We start from the raw sequence: 17,865 nt of genomic DNA, 5'->3' as shown, positions 1-17,865 counted from the left end.
TGTCCAATCCAGGCAACTAGTTTGTCTCCACCAGATGAGAATGGAGTTAGTGTGTTTATAGTTCATGATTCTTCAGTTCTTAATTCCTGCTTGGCTATTCGTCAGACTAATTGTAGATGGGGCTGCACAGCCTACTTGTACTACTGCCAAAAGTCAATGTGTTCTCAGTCTCCACTTCCTGGCAGAGGAGCGTAAAACCATCTGGTCTGTGCCGGTCTGGAGGGACTAAAAGAAAGAAAATTAGCAGGTAAGAACCTAATTTCTTCCTATTTGCCATAATGCAATAGCCTCATATACTGTATTTAAAGGAAAAATAGAGCGCAGAACTTACATAGTTCAACACTATTACCATTTTTAAGAAAACCTCCTCTTCCAATTGAGATTATTCACTAGCTTAGAAAACTATCAAATAGTGCATTTTATATTTTATTCATTAATACAAATTTTTGTTTTCAAAATAAATGTCATTTATCTCACACACATCCCAGCAAAGACCCCTGTTTCACTATCACTGCATTGTGGAAATTCCTTTCTAACCTTTAAAGCAGTAGTTCTCAACCTTTTTTCAACCATGATAGACCTAATGGATGATGCTCAAATGCATGGCCCTCTTGGACTGCTTCTGAATTAAAAGTAAACATGCTCTGAATCCACAAATACCCTATCTCCCCCTAACAACTATCGGGCACACTGAAATAATACAAAACCTAGAAAAATAACTTGGAAAAAGATGTAGCACACTGAATTAGCACAAATTCCTGTGATTCTAACATGAACCATACACTACAAATATTATCACAAGTCTCTAAAACAGAACAAGTGGAACTGCTATAAAGGTTTTTTTTGCATGTAGCTTCCATGTAGAATACCATATCTGTCGCACATAAAATGCACTCAAACCCTCACCAAATGCAGAACAAGAGATCAGAAATTAGAAATATAAATATGAAGACAAAAATTGAACTGGGAACCCCCAAGAAGTCAGACTAGGTGGGTCCCATAATACAGGGATGCAAATTTCCCAAAACCTCCATATTCCAGATAATAAATTCAAACTAAAACACTTTTCTGTCTTTGTAGTCTGGGCATTTAATTTTCCAAGCATGTTGGTCCCAGTTTCTTTCTTCTGCTCTCTTTCCAGTGGCTATTCATTTTCCCTTCCTCTGCTACATCCATATCTGACATATTTCCTCTTTTCCTGTCTTGTATCTGCCCACTCAGATTTTACCCTCTCACTTTTCAGTCCTCCCTATATTTCACTTCACTTTCCATCACCACCTCTCACCCCTTGTCCTGTGGCCCCCTAGTACTTTCTCTTTCACCACTCTTCATTACTACACTTCTACCATCCTCATTCCCACCATGCCCAGTATCTCCGCTCCCTCTCCCTTCTTATACCTAGCCTCTTCTCTCTTTTTCTTCTTCCACTCTTGTACCATACCATATCACTTTCCTCTTCCCCTATGGTCCAGCAGTTCCTTGTATGTTCTTTCTTTCCCTATGGTCCAGCAGCACTTGTCCCCACCCTCTCCCTCTCTCTTTCCTCCCGCCCCCCCCCCCCCCAAAAAAAAAAAAAAAAAGCAGCTTCTGTGTTGTTCAAAGCAGTGGCTTCAAGGGGAGAGTGACAGCAGGAAACCCAGCCCGTTGGTAGAAAAGGCAACTACACAAACTGTAATGCCATGCTCCTTCCTGGGTTGTGTAAACAGAAAACTGCACACTAGAAGTGAAAGATTGCTAAACATGGCCTACTGTCTACACAACTTAGGAAGAAGCAGTGTTTGGGGTTCTGTAACTTCACCTCCTATGGTTTCAGCATCTGTCCTCCTCTTCCCTGCATCCAGCATATGTCTCTCAATTATTCTCTCCAGAACCCCCCAATAGTTCAGCATCCCCCCACTTTTTCTGGTTTCCTCACCTGTGGTCTGGCATTTTCTTGCTCCAGAGCCCCCTACAAGTCCAACATCTCTCCTGTCATCCTCCCCTGCAAATTCAACACCTCTTCTCAACTCTCTCTCAGCCCCTCATGATTCCATTACTTTCCTCAGCCCCTTCCATCAAAAGTCCATTACCTCTCCCTGAGCCCCCCACACTTCTAGCACCTATCTCTTAGCACCCCCCCCCCCAAAGTCCAGTACATCTCCATCACTGCCATTCTTCAGACATAGTAAATGAGATTAGATAAAGACCTGAACAGTCCATCCAGTCTGCCCAATAGTCACACTCATTATATATTCATGGTTAAATTATCTTTTCTTTAATATTTCTAGGCAATAGACCACAGAAGTCCACGTGTATTGTCTTTAGGTTCCCACTACCAGAGTTGCCATCAAAACCCACTCCAGCCTCTCCTAACCATCCTGTCACTGGAGCTTCTATCAAAGCCCTCCCCAGCTCATCCTAAACCAAATCACCATATACAGGATGCCCAGTACTGGCCTTAGTTTGTTTTATACCATTCATTTTCTAATTAGAGATCTTCTGTGTTCATCCCAGATCTTTTGAATTCCTTCACTGTTTTCATTTCCACCACCTCCCTTGGGAGGGCATTCCAGGCTTCACCAAACTCTATGTGAAAAATAATTTCCTAACATTACTCCTAAGTCTGCCACCCTGTAACCTCAATTCATGCCGTCTAGTTTTACCATTTTCCTTCTCTGGACCTGAGGGAGGATAAAGTTCACTTCCCTTCCAACAGCACTAGTGGGCATTCAACTGGATAATTTATTGACTATGGAACAGCAGATTGTATTGATTAGTAAGAAAGCTTTTGGCCTTTTAAGAAAATTGTGGGTAGATCATATTAGAGCCACACAAGTACAGGATTGTCAGGATAAGGAAGAGGAAGAGGCATTATGGGTCAATGTGGAAAAAGGGAATGTAAAACGTATTTGCGTTGCTGTGATATATAGGCCTCCTTCACAGACAGAAATGGATAGAGATTTAATATAAATATTCAGAATATAACTGTAAAAGGGAAGTATTGCTAATAGGTGATTTTAACATGCCAGATGTTTACCCCTATTGTGGGCCTTCTTGAAGTAGGGAAATCTGGATTCTCTACAAGGAAAATTGGTAGTTGGTAATGGACACAGTGCTTACAAACAGGGAACGTGTTTCTGATGTTACAGTGGGTGATTATCTGGCAATCAATGATCACAGCATGTTATGGTTTAATATTAAGACAGGTATAGAGAGGGCTTATTCAAAAGTGAAGGTTCTTTTTTTAAAAACAATTTATTTATAAATTCAGTACAATTCCATTTCAAGAACAGTAAGGATTAAGTTTTAAACAACAAGACAGATAAAGAAATAATCACTCATACATTTTTCTTCTTAAAAGAAATATGAGGTGATTAAATTTGCGGACGATACAAAGTTATTCAGAGTAGCGAAGACGCAGGGGGATTGCGAAGATCTGCAACATGACATAATCAGGCTCAAGGAACGAGCATCGACATGGCAGATGAGGTTCAACGTGGATAAGTGTAAAGTGATGTATGTAAGTAACAAAAATCTCATGCACGAATACAAGATGTCCGGGGCGGTACATGGAGAGACCTCCCAGGAAAGATACTTGGGAGTTCTGATCTACAAGTCAATGAAGCCGCCTGCGCGATGTGTTGTGGCGGCGGCGAAAAGGGCGAACAGAATTCTAGGAATGATAAAGAAGGGGATCCCAACAGATCAGAGAGGGTTATCATGCCGTTGTACAGGGCCATGGTGCGCCCTCATTTGGAGTATTGCATACAGCACTGGTTGCCGTACATGAAGAAGGACACGGTACTACTGGAAAGGGTCCAGAGAAGAGCGACTAAGATGGTTAAGGAGCTGGAGGAGTTGCCGTACCCGCAGCGGCAATTCTTATGTTCCCCTCTATCTTCCTGCATGATATTCTCCAGGTATACCAGTTCCCGAACCATCGACTCTCGGTCAACTGTCGGCTTTCCTCTTCTTCCTAGTTTACAAACGTCTCAACTTCTCTCTTAATATTGCTTGTAAGTAGCCTTGTTCCATCTCTGCTGAGAGTTAAGATGATCAGTAAATGAAAGTGTTGAGTCTATAATGACACCTAATACTTTGCTTGAGAATTCAATCTACAGTGAAGGTCCAGAAGGCAGTGGAATGAATAGAGGTAGCTGATCTAACTTTGGGCCAAGCCAAAGTAGTTTTGTTTTGGACTCATGTAGCGTCATTTGTACTTCACCTTTCTATGTTTCTATGATAGAGACTTACAAGATCATGAAGGGCATAGAGAGAGTAGAGAGGGACAGATTATTTGAACTTTCGAAAAATAAGAGAACAAGAGGGCATTCGGAAAAGTTGAAAGGGGACAGATTCAAAACAAATGCTAGGAAGTTCTTCTTTACCCAACTTGTGGTGGACACCTGGAATGCGCTTCCAGAGGACGTTATAAGGCAGAGTACGGTACTGGGGTTCAAGAAAGGATTGGACAAATTCCTACTGGAAATGGGGATAGAGGGGTATAGATAGAAGATTACTGCACAGGTCCTGGACCTGTTGGGCCGCCGCGTGAGCGGACTGCTGGGCACGATGGACCTCGGGTCTGACCCAGCAGAGGCATTTCTTATGTTCTTATGTTACACCTTAGAAGGCCGGACGGAAGTTACGTGGAAGCAGATTCCGATAAAGCCGAACTACTGAATGAATACTTCTGCTCAGTCTTCACCTGTGAGGCACCGGGACACGGTCCGCAGTTGAAGGCAACACAAAGCACAGAAGACCCGTTTCAGAATTTTGAGTTCACACCAGATGAAGTTTACAGTGAACTGGCAAGACTCAAGGTGACAAAGCCATGGGACCAGACAATTTGCACCCAAGAGTGCTCAGAGAATTGAGCGATGTCCTGGCGAAACCGTTGGCTGAGCTATTCAATCTCTCCCTAAGTAAGGGGAAAGTTCCCCTGGACTGGAAATTAGCTAATGTTGTTCCTCTGCATAAAAAGGGTTGCAGGGCAGAGGCTGCGAATTATAGACCGGTGAGTCTCACATCAATAGTGTGCAAACTCATGGAAACACTAATTAAAAGCAAATTGGACACGATCTTGAATGAAGGGAATCTTCGGGATCCCAGTCAGCATGGATTCACCAAGGGTAGGTCCTGCCAATCCAATCTCATCAGCTTCTTTGACTGGGTAACAAGAAAGTTGGACTTAGGAGAGTCTTTGGACATCGTGTACCTGGACTTCAGTAAAGCTTTTGACAGTGTCCCACACCGCAGGCTGCTAAGCAAGATGGAATCGATGGGGTTAGGAGAGACACTAACTGCATGGGTCAATGATTGGCTGAGTGGCAGACTTCAGAGGGTGGTGGTTAATGGTACCCTCTCTAAAACATCGTAGGTGACCAGTGGAATGCCGCAGGGCTTGGTCCTGGGTCCACTCCTTTTCAACATATTCATAGGGGATCTGACTCAATGGCTTCAAGGTAAAATAACACTATTCGCCGATGACGCCAAACTATGTAATATAGTAAGTGAATGCAGTTTACAGAATTATATGGCGCAGGACCTGCTTACATTGGAAAGTTGGTCCTCAACCTGGCAGCTAGGCTTCAATGCTAAGAAATGTAAGGTCATGCACCTCGGAAGCGGAAATCCATGCAGAACATACTTCTTGAACGGAGAAACTTTAACTAGGACTTCAGCAGAACGAGATTTAAGAGTAATCATTAGTGCAGACATGAAAACTGGCAATCAAGTGGAGAAGGCTTCATCTAAGGCAAGGCAGATATTGGGTTGTATCAAAAGAAGTTTCATCATCCGAAAGCCTGAAGTCATAATGCCATTGTACAGAGCCATGGTGAGACCTCATCTGGAGTACTGTGTGCAATTCTGGAGGCCACATTACAGTAAAGATGTGCGCAGAATTGAATCGGTTCAGTGGACGGCCACCAGGATGATCTCGAGGCTCAAGGGTCTCTCGTACGAAGAGAGACTGAACAAATTGCAGCTCTACACTCTTGAGGAACGTAGGGAGAGGGGAGACATGATCGAAACATTTAAGTACCTCACGGGACGTGTCGAAGTGGAAGATGATATTTTCTTTCTCAAGGGACCCTCGGCCACAAGAGGGCACCCGCTCAAACTCAGGGACGGAAAATTTCATGGCGACACCAGAAAGTATTTCTTCACAGAGAGAGTGGTTGATCATTGGAACAAGCTTCCAGTGCAGGTGATCGAGGCAGACAGCGTGCCAGACTTTAAGAATAAATGGGATACCCATGTGGGATCCCTACGAGGGTCAAGATAAGGAAATTGGGTCATTAGGGCATAGACAGGGGGTGGGTAAGCAGAGTGGGCAGACTTGATGGGCTGTAGCCCTTTTCTGCCGTCATCTTCTATGTTTAGTTGCCATCTAGTTCATATGCCCAGAAAAACCTATAAGGTATCTGGGCTCTTAAGAGCAAATCTATCAAATGACATCACCATTGATGGGGGTATATGATTTTGCTGTTTTTGAAGAAGTAATTCAGATTTTCTTATGCACATAGTTAATTTAATGTTAATTCTTTATGTTCATAAAAGTTTCCAAACCATAAACTAAATATACATCCCATCAATTGTAAATATACCAGTTTCTGTATTGTATTATGGGATAAAGATGGGATCTAAAAATAAAGTGAGGGAGGAGGGACATTGTAATGTCTATTAAATTTTAGCATGCAGTCTATGGCTATATGGGGAGTTAAAAAAAAGAACTCATCAGTGGACTCTGCAGTTGTGGACTTTTGCTAATTTAACTGATGCTGTGTTTGTATCTTTTACAGACATTCCAGCTGCAGCTTTTGTCTCCCAGTAGTAATGTTGTTCCAGCCTTTAATTCAGGTGCAGTCACACAGGTCATCAAAGTGCTAAACCCACAAAAGGTGAGCAGCTCACATGCAGGACATCTGTCTTACTGCTTCAGTTGCAAATTTAAAAAAAATGCAAGCCCATCTCTGCCCTTTTTTCGCAGTTCCCTTCTCCCCAACCCTGTTTCCCTGTACCTTCCTACCTTAATTGATCTGTACCTCACTGCTTCACAGTCCATTAGAGAAGGCCTGGATTTGTGAGGCTTTTTAACATATTAATGATCTGGAGAGGTAATTGTGTTAAATCGAATACTGTGTTCAATTCTGGTCGCTGCATCTCAAAAAAGATATAGCAGAATTAGAAAAGATAGAGAGAATGATGATGAAAATAAGAGGAAGGAATAACTTTCCTATGAGGAAAGACTAAGGTGGCTAGGGCTCTTCAGCTTGGAGAAGAGATGTCTCGGGGGAGATATGATAGAGATTTATAAAATGCTGCTTGGAATCGAACAGGTAGATGTGAATCACTTGTTTTCTCTTTCAAGAAATACTAGGACTAGGGAGCATGTGATGAAGCTACTAGGTAGTAGATTTAAAACACACCGGAGTGTAACAGAGGATATGAAACATTGCCATGCCCCCTGAATGACACTTCTTCATGGATTCAGCCTAAGAAAACCCTGGCATCCCCCTCTTGGCCAATTTGTCTCAAAACCAGTGCAGCAGTAAGAAAGATTTATCGGGGGGGGGGGGGAGGGGAGAGGGGGAAAACAGGAAATGGCTCTGAAGAACTTAAAAGGCAGAGCTAGAATCAGAGAGAGAGAGAGAGAGAGGTCCCAGAAGGATAGGAGCATGGGGGAGCCGATTAGAAAGGCTAATCGGTTTTATTGATAGTCTGCCAAAGGTAAGATTCTACAGTAGAAAAACTGTCTTTATTCTAGTGCCTGATTAGAGCTGTATCAGAATGCTAACTAAAGCTGTTTGCTGAAACTATGATAAAGACTCTGTTTGGGGCATGGCAAGCCCTACTGAAAATATGACCATAGAAAAGTTGGAAAGTATAACTGTTTCTTTGAAGAATAAGCTCATGAGAGAGACCTGTGAAGAAATAGGCTCTGTATGGCTGTTTAATTAAAAGTAGTTTTCCTGAACACTCCACAGTATGGTTCGTATGACTGTGCAGACCATCTCCTGAGCACCTTGCCCTACTCTGTTGCACAGAGAAATTATTTCTTCACTGAATGTGTAATTCAACTCTAGAAATATGATAAAAACAGCAGGGTTTAAAAAAGGTTTGAATAATTTCATAAAAGAAAGGTCCATAAGCGATTATTAAGATGGACTTGGTAGCATCCACAGCTTGTTTCTGGAATAAGCAGCATAAAATCTATTTTACTCTTTTGGAATATTGCCCTGAATTGGCCACAGTTGGAAACAGGATATTAGGTTGATGGCCCTTTCGTCTTATGTTTTTTCTACTTGGCATTTATTGTTAGTATATCTGTAACTTGTTTGTGTTTGTCCCCTCTTAGCAACAACTACGTATGAGGATCAAGCTGACCTATAATCACAGGACTACAGCGATGCAGGATCTAGCAGAGGTGAACAACTTTCCTCCTCAGTCCTGGCAGTGAGGCTGAGGAACAATCTGCACTGGCTCCACTCAGAGTAAAGGAACAATGGGGAAGGGGCTGTGACCCTTGGGAATCCCGACTGATGCTTGAGTAATGGCAGAACCAAAATCTGAAGCATCTTTTGTCACTGAGTGAAGTATATGTCCACATCTGGTGGACGTTCCCCGCTGCTGTGTAAGAAGTCACTGTACTCCGCCCTTGTATCCTTATCTAAAGGAATCATTCTTCCTCAAGCAAGAAGCAAAGTTGGACTCCAGAGCAAGAAAGCTCTACATTTCAAGAGGAAATAGACTTGTACTTTTAGCAGTGTGTATGATCTACAACTGCCCCGGGACAAAAGGTGGAGGAATGGTGGTTGTGAGTCCAAACTGTGTTTTCTAGACACTTCAGTGGGGACCAGGAGCAGGCATGGTTTCCAGCTGAAACTCTGGCTGGGGATGGAATTTAGGGAGGGGGCTGTTGTCAGTGTGGCTTTTGTCATCTTCCCTTCCTCTTTGGATATTACCTTCCTAAGCCGCCTGCTGGAATAGTAGAGCATCTGACCCATAAATGATTCCCACTTTATTAAAAATAAATAAATAAAGAGGGGCTTGTGCTCCTGCCAGTTATTTTCTGCATTTTACTCTGATGGTGTATCTGCCTACTCCTGTCCCATACAAGTCCTACTGCACACAAGATTTTTCATCCTCCCCTCCCGCCTCCAAGAGGAGCTTGAAATTCATGAAGGCTGTAATGCTGCTGTGGTGATCTTTAATCGTTGCTCTTTTGCCCACAGCAGTTGTGACTGATAGCCAAATCTCTCAACAGCTTTACTAGTCATTAAGCTGTTGGCAATTGTTAGCATGTAGGAGAAAGTTCTGGTGTACTTAGGGTTAGGTTGGCAGTGGGACTCACCCTTTGCAGTACTTAACCCACTACTAAGTGTGTGCAGTGTCAGGGCTCATGCATAACCCAATGACACACTCATCCAATATTCATGGTTTTCTTCTTTTAGGAACATGGTTGATCATGAAATAAATAGTAGTCGTCTAAATCCTCCCTCTATCACCACCTTATATGCGTTTTCAGCCTTTATCCCCTGGGAGAAAAGTGGAGATGCAGGATCCCACTCCTTTCAGTGAAAATGGGACAAGCTGGAGAGAAATTATTTTCTTTTGCAGAGGACAGAGATGCAACTTGACTCTGCTTTTCAGGCATAGCTGCCCATCAATGTGCTTTTCCAATGACAGAAATAAAATCATTACCACAATTCTTTTTATTTTTATATTTCATTTCTTACAAGAAGGCAATGTCACACCTCGGGCACACTCACCACTATAAATCTAGAGAAACCATGATGGTCATTAGGGATTAATGTAGCCTTGATACTAACACAGGTAGCACATAAGTACAGCTGAAGAATGGACTTAAGGGGCATGAAATGAAGTGGAGGTGCACACTTTCTGATCCAGAGTTATGTTTAAATATTTTTATTAAAGATTTCAAGAAAAAGGTGCAAATAAAAAGTCATAACAGTGTAATCCAGATCTGATCCAGAGTTATTACAGTATATGAAATAAAGTGAACTAAAAAATAAATGGATACCCTAGAATAAGTGCAAAGGAGCAGCAAATGAGGCCAAGAAGCAAAGTAACTGTTGGCCTGAAGACGTAAAGCTGTACTGCTGATGTCAGAGCAGGAACAGTCATGTTTTTAATGGAGAGCTTTTGTTTTAGGGGACATATTAAGACAATCCACTTGTAAGATTAATTTCACCTGGTATTTGTGAATTTCTGTGCTGTGAAGATGGAAAGGGTTAATGCTGGGAAGAGATGGGAAGATCTTGCAAACAACTCGAACTCTGCAGAGTATAAAATTAGAACCACACGCAGAGAGGACATGTCTACAAAAGAAATAATGGCCTGTTGAACTGCTGGTGGAATAGTTAGGGGAAGAGAGTTGGCTGTGGTTCATGCAAGCACTTGTGACAGCTTTTATTGTGTGCTGGTGGACCTGACACCTATTTTCATGAGTTTTTTTCTCATCTTTTGTGGGATAGCGAGGGAAAGGCAGGTCAGAATTTATTCCTCTGTGATTCTTAGTTTCTTCCTGTAAACTCTTACTTTCTTTTTGTAAGTTATATTTTGCTTCATGGCACCCTGCCCCCATAGTCTTGAGTGTAAAAAGAAACAAATGGGAAAAGAGCAATATATAAAATATTGTTTCTGATTGGAAAGACTGGAGTTCTAAATATTGCAGACACTTTTGAGATGTACAAAAAAAAGGTTAAGTGAGTCTTAGAGTTGAATTGGCAGCACAGAAGATATAAACCAAATCTGCTGTGTGTATTGTCTTTTGGCTGCAACAAATTATGAACATTGACGAATAAAAAGTCAATATTTAATGCTGTAACCCTGCCTCATTACTGCATCATCTTGTGTTCCTCTACTTACTAGAGCTGCCCGATTCATGATTCAAATCAATTTACCAATTGAGTTCAACTGAATTGATTCAAATCGATTTATTTTACAAAAAAATTGGACTCCTCGATTCAGGCTAAAGAGCTACACGGGAGCTGAGCTGTTGGGAATCCCCTCCAGACTCACCTATTTGCCCATGTCCTCCAAGTCCTGAGCTCTCCAATCTCCTCTCTAGGGCTTCAACAGGCCACCAGCAGTGGTTCCTCCTATATGCTGCTAGTGGCTGACCCAGAAGGCTTCTCTCTGGTGTAAAACACATGAATTGCTGTTAGTAGCAGAGATGCTGTACAGGCTAGGGAGCAGGAAACATGCTGCATATTCTGGGGTTGGGCTTGGGGGAAAACAGATGCTGCAAGGGCTGGAAAGGTAGGAAGAGAGGGAAACTGATGCTGCACGTGTTGGGAGTAGGGGCTGTGAGGGAAATAGATGCTGCAGGGGTTGGAACGGGGGAAGGGAGAACAAGAATTGCCGCTGTGGGTCAGACCAGTGGTCCATCACGCCCAGCAGTCTGCTCACGCGGCAGCCTCCAGGTCAAAGACCTGTGCCCTAACCGAGACCAGCCCTACCTGCATTCGTTCCAGTTCAGCAGGAACTTGTCCAACCTTGTCTTGAATCCCTGGAGTGTGTTTTCCCTTATAACAGACTCTGGGAGAGCATTCCAGTTCTCCACCACTCTACGTGAAGAAGAACTACAAAAGAACATAAGTTGCCTCCACTGGTTCAGAACAGAGGTCCAGCGCACCCAGCGGTCCTCTCCCACGGCGGCCCATCAGGTTCATGACTTGTGAAGTTGTTCCTGACCATTTCTATAGCCTACCTCTGCTTCTATGTGTACTCCTCAATCCCCTTATCCTTTAGGAACCTATCTAAACCTTCCTTGAATCCCTGTACTGTGCTCTGGCCTATCACAACCTCTGGAAGCGCGTTCCATGTGTCCACCACCCTCTGGGTAAAAAAGAACTTCCTAGCGTTTGTTCTAAACTTGTCCCCTTTCAATTTCTCCGAGTGACCCCTAGTACTTGTGGTTTTCCACAGTCTACCTTCTCTATGCCTTTCAGAATTTTGAAGGTTTCTATCATGTCTCCTCTAAGTCTCCTCTTCTCTAGGGAGAACAGCCCCAGCATTTTCAACCTGTCAGCGTATGAAAAGTTTTCCATACCTTTTATCAGTTTAGTCGCTCTTCTCTGGACCCCCTCAAGTACTGCCATGTTCTTCTTGAGGTACGGCGACCAGTACTGGACACAGTACTCCAGGTGCGGGCGCACCATTGCACGATACAGCGGTATGATGGCTTCCTTCGTCCTGGTTGTGATACCCTTTTTAATGATACCCAACATTCTGTTCGCTTTCTTTGAGGCTATCGCACACTGTGCCGAAGCTTTCAATGTTGTGTCCACCATCACCCCCAGGTCTCTTTCAAGGTTGCTCACCCCTAGCAATGATCCCCCCATTTTGTAGCTGAACATTGGGTTCTTTTTCTCTACATGCATGACCTTGCATTTCTCTATATTAAAACTCATTTGTCACTTTTTTGCCCACTCTTCCAGTCTTGTTAGGTCCCTTTGTAGTCTTCGCAGTCTTCCGTGGTTCTAACCCTGCCGCAGAGTTTGGTGTCATCAGCAAATTTAATAACCTCACATTTCATCCCAGTCTCCAGGTCGTTAATAAATATATTGAACAGGAGCGGTCCCAGCACCGATCCCTGTGGAACTCTACTCGTGACCCATTGCCAGTCTGAGTAATGGCCCTTTACTCCAAACCCTCTGTTTCCTGCCTGCCAGCCAGTGTTTGATCCATCGGTGGACATCCCCTTGCACCCCGTGGTTCCACAACTTCTTGAGTAGTCATTCGTGAGGTACTTTGTCAAAGGCTTTTTGTAAGTCAAGGTAAATGATGTCTATGGATTCCCCTTTATCCATCTGAGTGTTTATTCCCTCAAAGAAGTACAGTAGGTTTGTGAGGCACGACCTTCATTTGCAGAAGCCGTGTTGGCTCACCTTCAGTTGTCCATTGTTTTCTATGTGTTCGCAGATTGTGTCCTTAACCAGTGCTTCCATCATCTTTCCCGGGACCAAGGTCAAGCTCACCGGCCTGTAGTTTCCTGGGTCACCCCTTGATCCCTTCTTAAAGATGGGCGTGACGTTTGCTATTTTCCAGTCCTCTGGGATCTCCCCAGTTTTTAAGGATAGGTTACATATTTGGCGAAGTGTTTCCGCTATTTCGTTTCTCAGTTCTTTTAGTACCCTTGGGGGTTGCCCTTTTAACTTCAGAGAGTGCCCTCTCATTCTCTCTACCTTGGAGAGGGTGGACAACCTGTCTTTATCCACTAAGTCTATTCCCTTCATTATCTTGAATGTTTCGATCATGTCTCCTCTCAGTCTCCTCTTTTCAAGGGAGAACAGGCCCAGCTTCTCTAATCTCTCACTGTATGGCAACTCCTCCAACCCCTTAACCATTTTAGTCGCTCTTCTCTGGACCCTTTTGAGTAGTACCATGTCCTTCTTCATATATGGCGACCAGTGCTGGACGCAGTATTCCAGGTGAGGGCATACCATAGCCTGGTACAGTGGCATGATAACCCTCTCCGATCTATTCGTGATCCCCTTCTTAATCATTCCTAGCATTCTGTTCGTCCTTTTCGCTGCTGCTGCGCATTGTGCAGACGGCTTCATTGACTTGTCGACCAGTACTCCCAGGTCTCTTTCCTAGGGGGTCTCTCCTAGTACTGCCCCGGACATCTTGTATTCGTGTGTGGGATTTTTGATACCAATATGCATTACCTTACACTTATCCACGTTGAACCTCATTTACCATGTCGCTGCCCATTTCTCGAGCATGGTTATGTCACGTTGCTGATCTTCACAATCCCCCTGCGTTTTCACTATGTATAACTTCGTATCGTCTGCAAATTTAATCACCTCACTCATCGTACCCATTTCCAGATTGTTTATGAATATGTTGAAGAGCACAGATCCAAGTACCGAGCCCTGCGGCATTCCTCTGGTGACGTTCTTCCAGTCTGAGTATTGTCCATTTACCCCCATTCTCTGTTTCCTATTTGCTAGCCAATTTTTAATCCACATGAGTATTTCACCCTCTATTCCATGGCTCTCAATTTTTTGAAGTAGTCATTTGTGCGGAACCTTGTCAAATGCCTTCTGAAAATCCAGATATACAATGTCGACCAGGTCACCCTTGTCTATCTGCTTGTTTACCCCCTCAAAGAAGTGCAGCAATTTCGTCAAGCAAGATCGTCCTTTGCTGAAGCCGTGCTGACTGGTCCTCATCAGTTTGTGTCCGTCAAGGTGATCAATGATGCGGTCTTTTATCAGCGCCTCTACCATCTTTCCTGTACTGAAGTCAGACTCACTAGTCTGTAGTTTCCCAGATCTCCTCTCGAACCTTTTTTGAAGAGCGGCGTAACATTCGACACCTTCCAGTCTTCTGGAATCCTTCCCGATCTAATCGACAGATTGGGTATTAGTTGAAGCAGTTCAGCTATAGTCCCTTTCAGTTCCTTAATGACCCTCGGATGGATGCCATCCAGTTCTGGGGATTTGTCGCTCTTAAGCCTATCAATCTGCCTGCATACTTCTAGACTGACCGTCAACCTTGTCAGTTTCCCGTCTTCACCTCCAGCGTATAGCCTTTCGGGTTCCAGTATGTTGTGTATGTCCTCTTTAGTAAATACAGATGCAAAATGTGTTCAGTTTATCGGCGATGGCTATGTCCTCCTTTAGCACTCCCCTTATACCATTATTATCATCCAGTGGTCCCGCCGCTTCCTTTGCGGGTCGTTTCCCCTTAATGTATCGAAAGAAAGGCTTGAAGTTTTTCGACTCCTTGGCTATTTTTTCCTTGTAGTCTCTTTTGGCCCTTTTACTGCTTTATGGCACTTGCGTTGATGCTGTTTGTGCTTTATCCAGTTTTCATCCGTTTTTGACCTTTTCCATTCCTTAAACGAAGTCTTCTTGTCTCTGATCGCTTTCTTCACCGCTACAGTGAGCCACGCCGGTTCTTTGATCTTTTTCCTCTTGGATCCCTTGTTGATACGCAGTATATGTAGATTTTGTGCCTCGGTGACTGTGTCCTTAAAAAGGGACCATACCTGCTCTAGCGTTTTAACAGTGCTTATCCTCTTCTTGATCTTTTTCCCAACCATGAGTCTCGTCCCTTCGTAATTTCCTTTTCGGAAGTTCAGTGTCATGGCTGTCGTTCTGGATCTGTGTTTTGCCCCTACATCTATGTCGAAGCGGATCATATTGTGATCACTGGTTCCCAGCGTCCCCTCTACTTCTACATCCTGTGCCTGTCCTCGTAGTCCATTTAAAATTAAATTCAGAATTGTGTTTCCTCTCGTGTTTTCCTTGACAAGTTGTTCCAGGAAGCAATCGCCTACATAATCCAGGAACTTGGTCTCCCTACCGCAGCCGGAGGTGCCTAGATTCCAGTCTATTCCCGGGTAGTTGAAATCACCCATGATAACTTTGTTGCCTCCCTTGCAGTTCCGTTTGATCTCATCTATCATTTCTCCATCCATTTCTTCAGGCTGCCCTGGGGGTCGATAGTAGATGCCGATTTTCATTTCCAATCCATTTGCTCCTGGAATTTTGACCCATAGAGACTCTAACTTATTCATACTTTCAGGCGTGTTCTCTCTGGTAGATTTGATTCCCTCTTTGACATATAGGGAGAATGCAGTCTTGCAGTGGAATAAATAGGCAACAGCACACAACAGGAGAGAAAGGGAGAGGTGCAACAAAGAAAGGGATGACAGGGAGATATGGTGGAGGGGAGGGAGATATGCATAGAGGAGAGAGGCAGAAATGTTGGACATAGGGTGGAGGGCAGGGAGAGAAAGAAATGTTGCACATGATAATGGAGGGGAATAGATAAGTTTGACCCAGGGCACAAGGCAGAGAACAAGATGGTAGAGTGGGAAAGAAGCAAATATTGGATATGTCAGTGAAAGGGAAGGTACAGAGATGGAAGATGAATGGTGAGCAAACAAAGAAGAAAATGTTAAATAGGCAGGAGACCCTGGCGAGCGAGTTAACAGAAGACAGAAACCAGAGTCTGGGACCAAAATGACTTGAATAACATGACCAGACAACAAAAGGTAAAAAAAATTATATTTCCAGTGCAATAGGTGAGACTTTCTAGACGGAAGGGTTATTTCCCTTTAGCTGCAAGAATTCACTCCATGGTTTTTTACTCTGTAATACTTCACTGTGTTCTGTAGTTCCACCTTCAGTTCTTCTGCACACCTGACTGCAGATATGTTTGTTCTGTTCTCCCCATTTTATTTTTTATAATTTGATGTATTTTGTCCCTTTTTCAGGTCATTTGGTGCTTTGAGCAATTTTTTAAAGATCTGCCTGCTTCAGAATTCTCAGACTTCGGTCTGTACCTGACAGACCGATCCCACTGTGTTCCTGTTAGCTAGCCTGCATAGTTTTCTCCGGAGCTCAGGGCCATCCCTAAGGTCATAGGCAGTGGAACGCTTTTTTTGTTTGCAGGGGCCCAAGGTCTAACATTTTGCTCCTCTCCTTCCCTTCCATTCTGTGGTCTGGCGCCACTAGGAAACAGCGATCACAACATGATCCAGTACAAGCTAGAAAGTGAATCATCAAAGTTGACAAGAACCACAACGACAGCACTCAATTTCAGAAAAGGGAATTACGATGCCTTGAGGAAAATGGTGGGAAAGAAACTCAGCGGCAACTCAGGGAAGATGGAGACCGTAGAAAAAGCCTGGTCCCTACTCAAGGGCACGGTGCACGAAGCACAGAACCTGTACGTCCCCAGGTTCAGGAAGGGGTGCAAAAAGAAATGAACCAAAAACCCAGTGTGGATGACAAATGCAGGGAAAAAGGCAATAAGTGATAAGAAAGCATCGTTCAGAAAATGGAAAAAGGACCAAAGGACAAACAGAAGGAGCACAAAAGACACCAAAGGAAATGTCACCGAGTGGTTAGGAAAGCAAAAAGAGAATGAGGAGAGAGTGGCGGGGGAAGTAACAAACTTCAAATCATTCTTCAGGTACGTGAAGGGGAAGCAACCGGCCAGGGAGGAAGTGGGACCATTGGACGATGGGGACAAGAAGGGAGTGGTAAAGGAGGAAAAATAGATAGCTGACAGGTTAAATAAGTTCTTCTGGTCAGTCTTCACGAGAGAGGACACATCCTATATTCCAGAACCCGAGGAGATCATAAATGGGGATCAGGATGAAAAGCTTGTCCAACTAGACGTAAGCCAAGAGGATGTCCTCCGACAGATAGACAGACTAAAGAGCGACAAATCACCGGGTCCGGACGGCATCCACCCAAGGGTACTCAAAGAGCTAAGGAACGAAATAGCGGAACCAATTCGCCAAATATGCAACCTATCCTAAAAACTGGGGAGATCCCGGAGGACTGGAAAATAGCAAATGTCACGCCCATCTTTAAGAAGGGTTCAAGGGGAACAGTGTAACATTTCTCTCCTTCCTCTCCACCACTATCATGTCCAACAATTCTCTCTCTTTCTGCCTTTCCCCATGTATACCATCTCTCTCTTTCCCTCCCACTCAACACACTTATGTCCAAGAATTTTCTTTTTCTCTTCCTTTACCCACCGGCATCATCTCTTTCCCTAACCCCCAACCCATGCAGCCTCTGTCCTTCCCAACCCCTTTCCCAGCCTGTGCAGCTTCTGTCCTTGCTTTCCTAATCCCCTTCCCCCCACAACCTGTGCAGCATGTCCCCTCATTCCCAACCCTAGCCCTCACCTTTCAGCTGGATCCTATGGTACAACCTGTCCCCAGTTCCTGACTCCCTCACCACCTCCCCGCCGCTGAAATTTAAAATCTTCGTGCAGCTGACGGCACAATAAAGCCAACCTCCCACTTTTGGCCTGCCCCAGAAGTGTTCTTTCTGCAGTACTTCCTCTTCCCGCATATGGTTTATTAAACTTGTTATACCG

The 17,865-nt window shown here is 43.9% G+C and overlaps 1 protein-coding gene across 6 annotated transcripts in view; it reads left to right on the top strand.

The window, feature by feature from the left end:
* Positions 1–10,834, top strand: part of AP1G1 (adaptor related protein complex 1 subunit gamma 1) — a 584,387-nt gene extending 573,553 nt beyond the window's left edge. For all 6 annotated transcript variants that reach the window (XM_033942090.1, XM_033942089.1, XM_033942091.1 and 3 more), the window contains 2 exons: positions 6,786–6,884; positions 8,342–10,834. In XM_033942090.1, coding sequence (XP_033797981.1) covers positions 6,786–6,884; positions 8,342–8,443 — 201 coding nt within the window. In that variant the 3' untranslated portion in view covers positions 8,444–10,834. The remainder of the gene's footprint in view (positions 1–6,785; positions 6,885–8,341) is intronic.
* The last annotated feature ends 7,031 nt before the right edge of the window (positions 10,835–17,865 follow it).

This window comes from Geotrypetes seraphini, chromosome 4, assembly GCF_902459505.1.
Source record: "Geotrypetes seraphini chromosome 4, aGeoSer1.1, whole genome shotgun sequence".
Lineage (NCBI taxonomy): Eukaryota > Metazoa > Chordata > Amphibia > Gymnophiona > Dermophiidae > Geotrypetes > Geotrypetes seraphini.
This window is presented reverse-complemented; position numbering and strand designations above follow the sequence as displayed.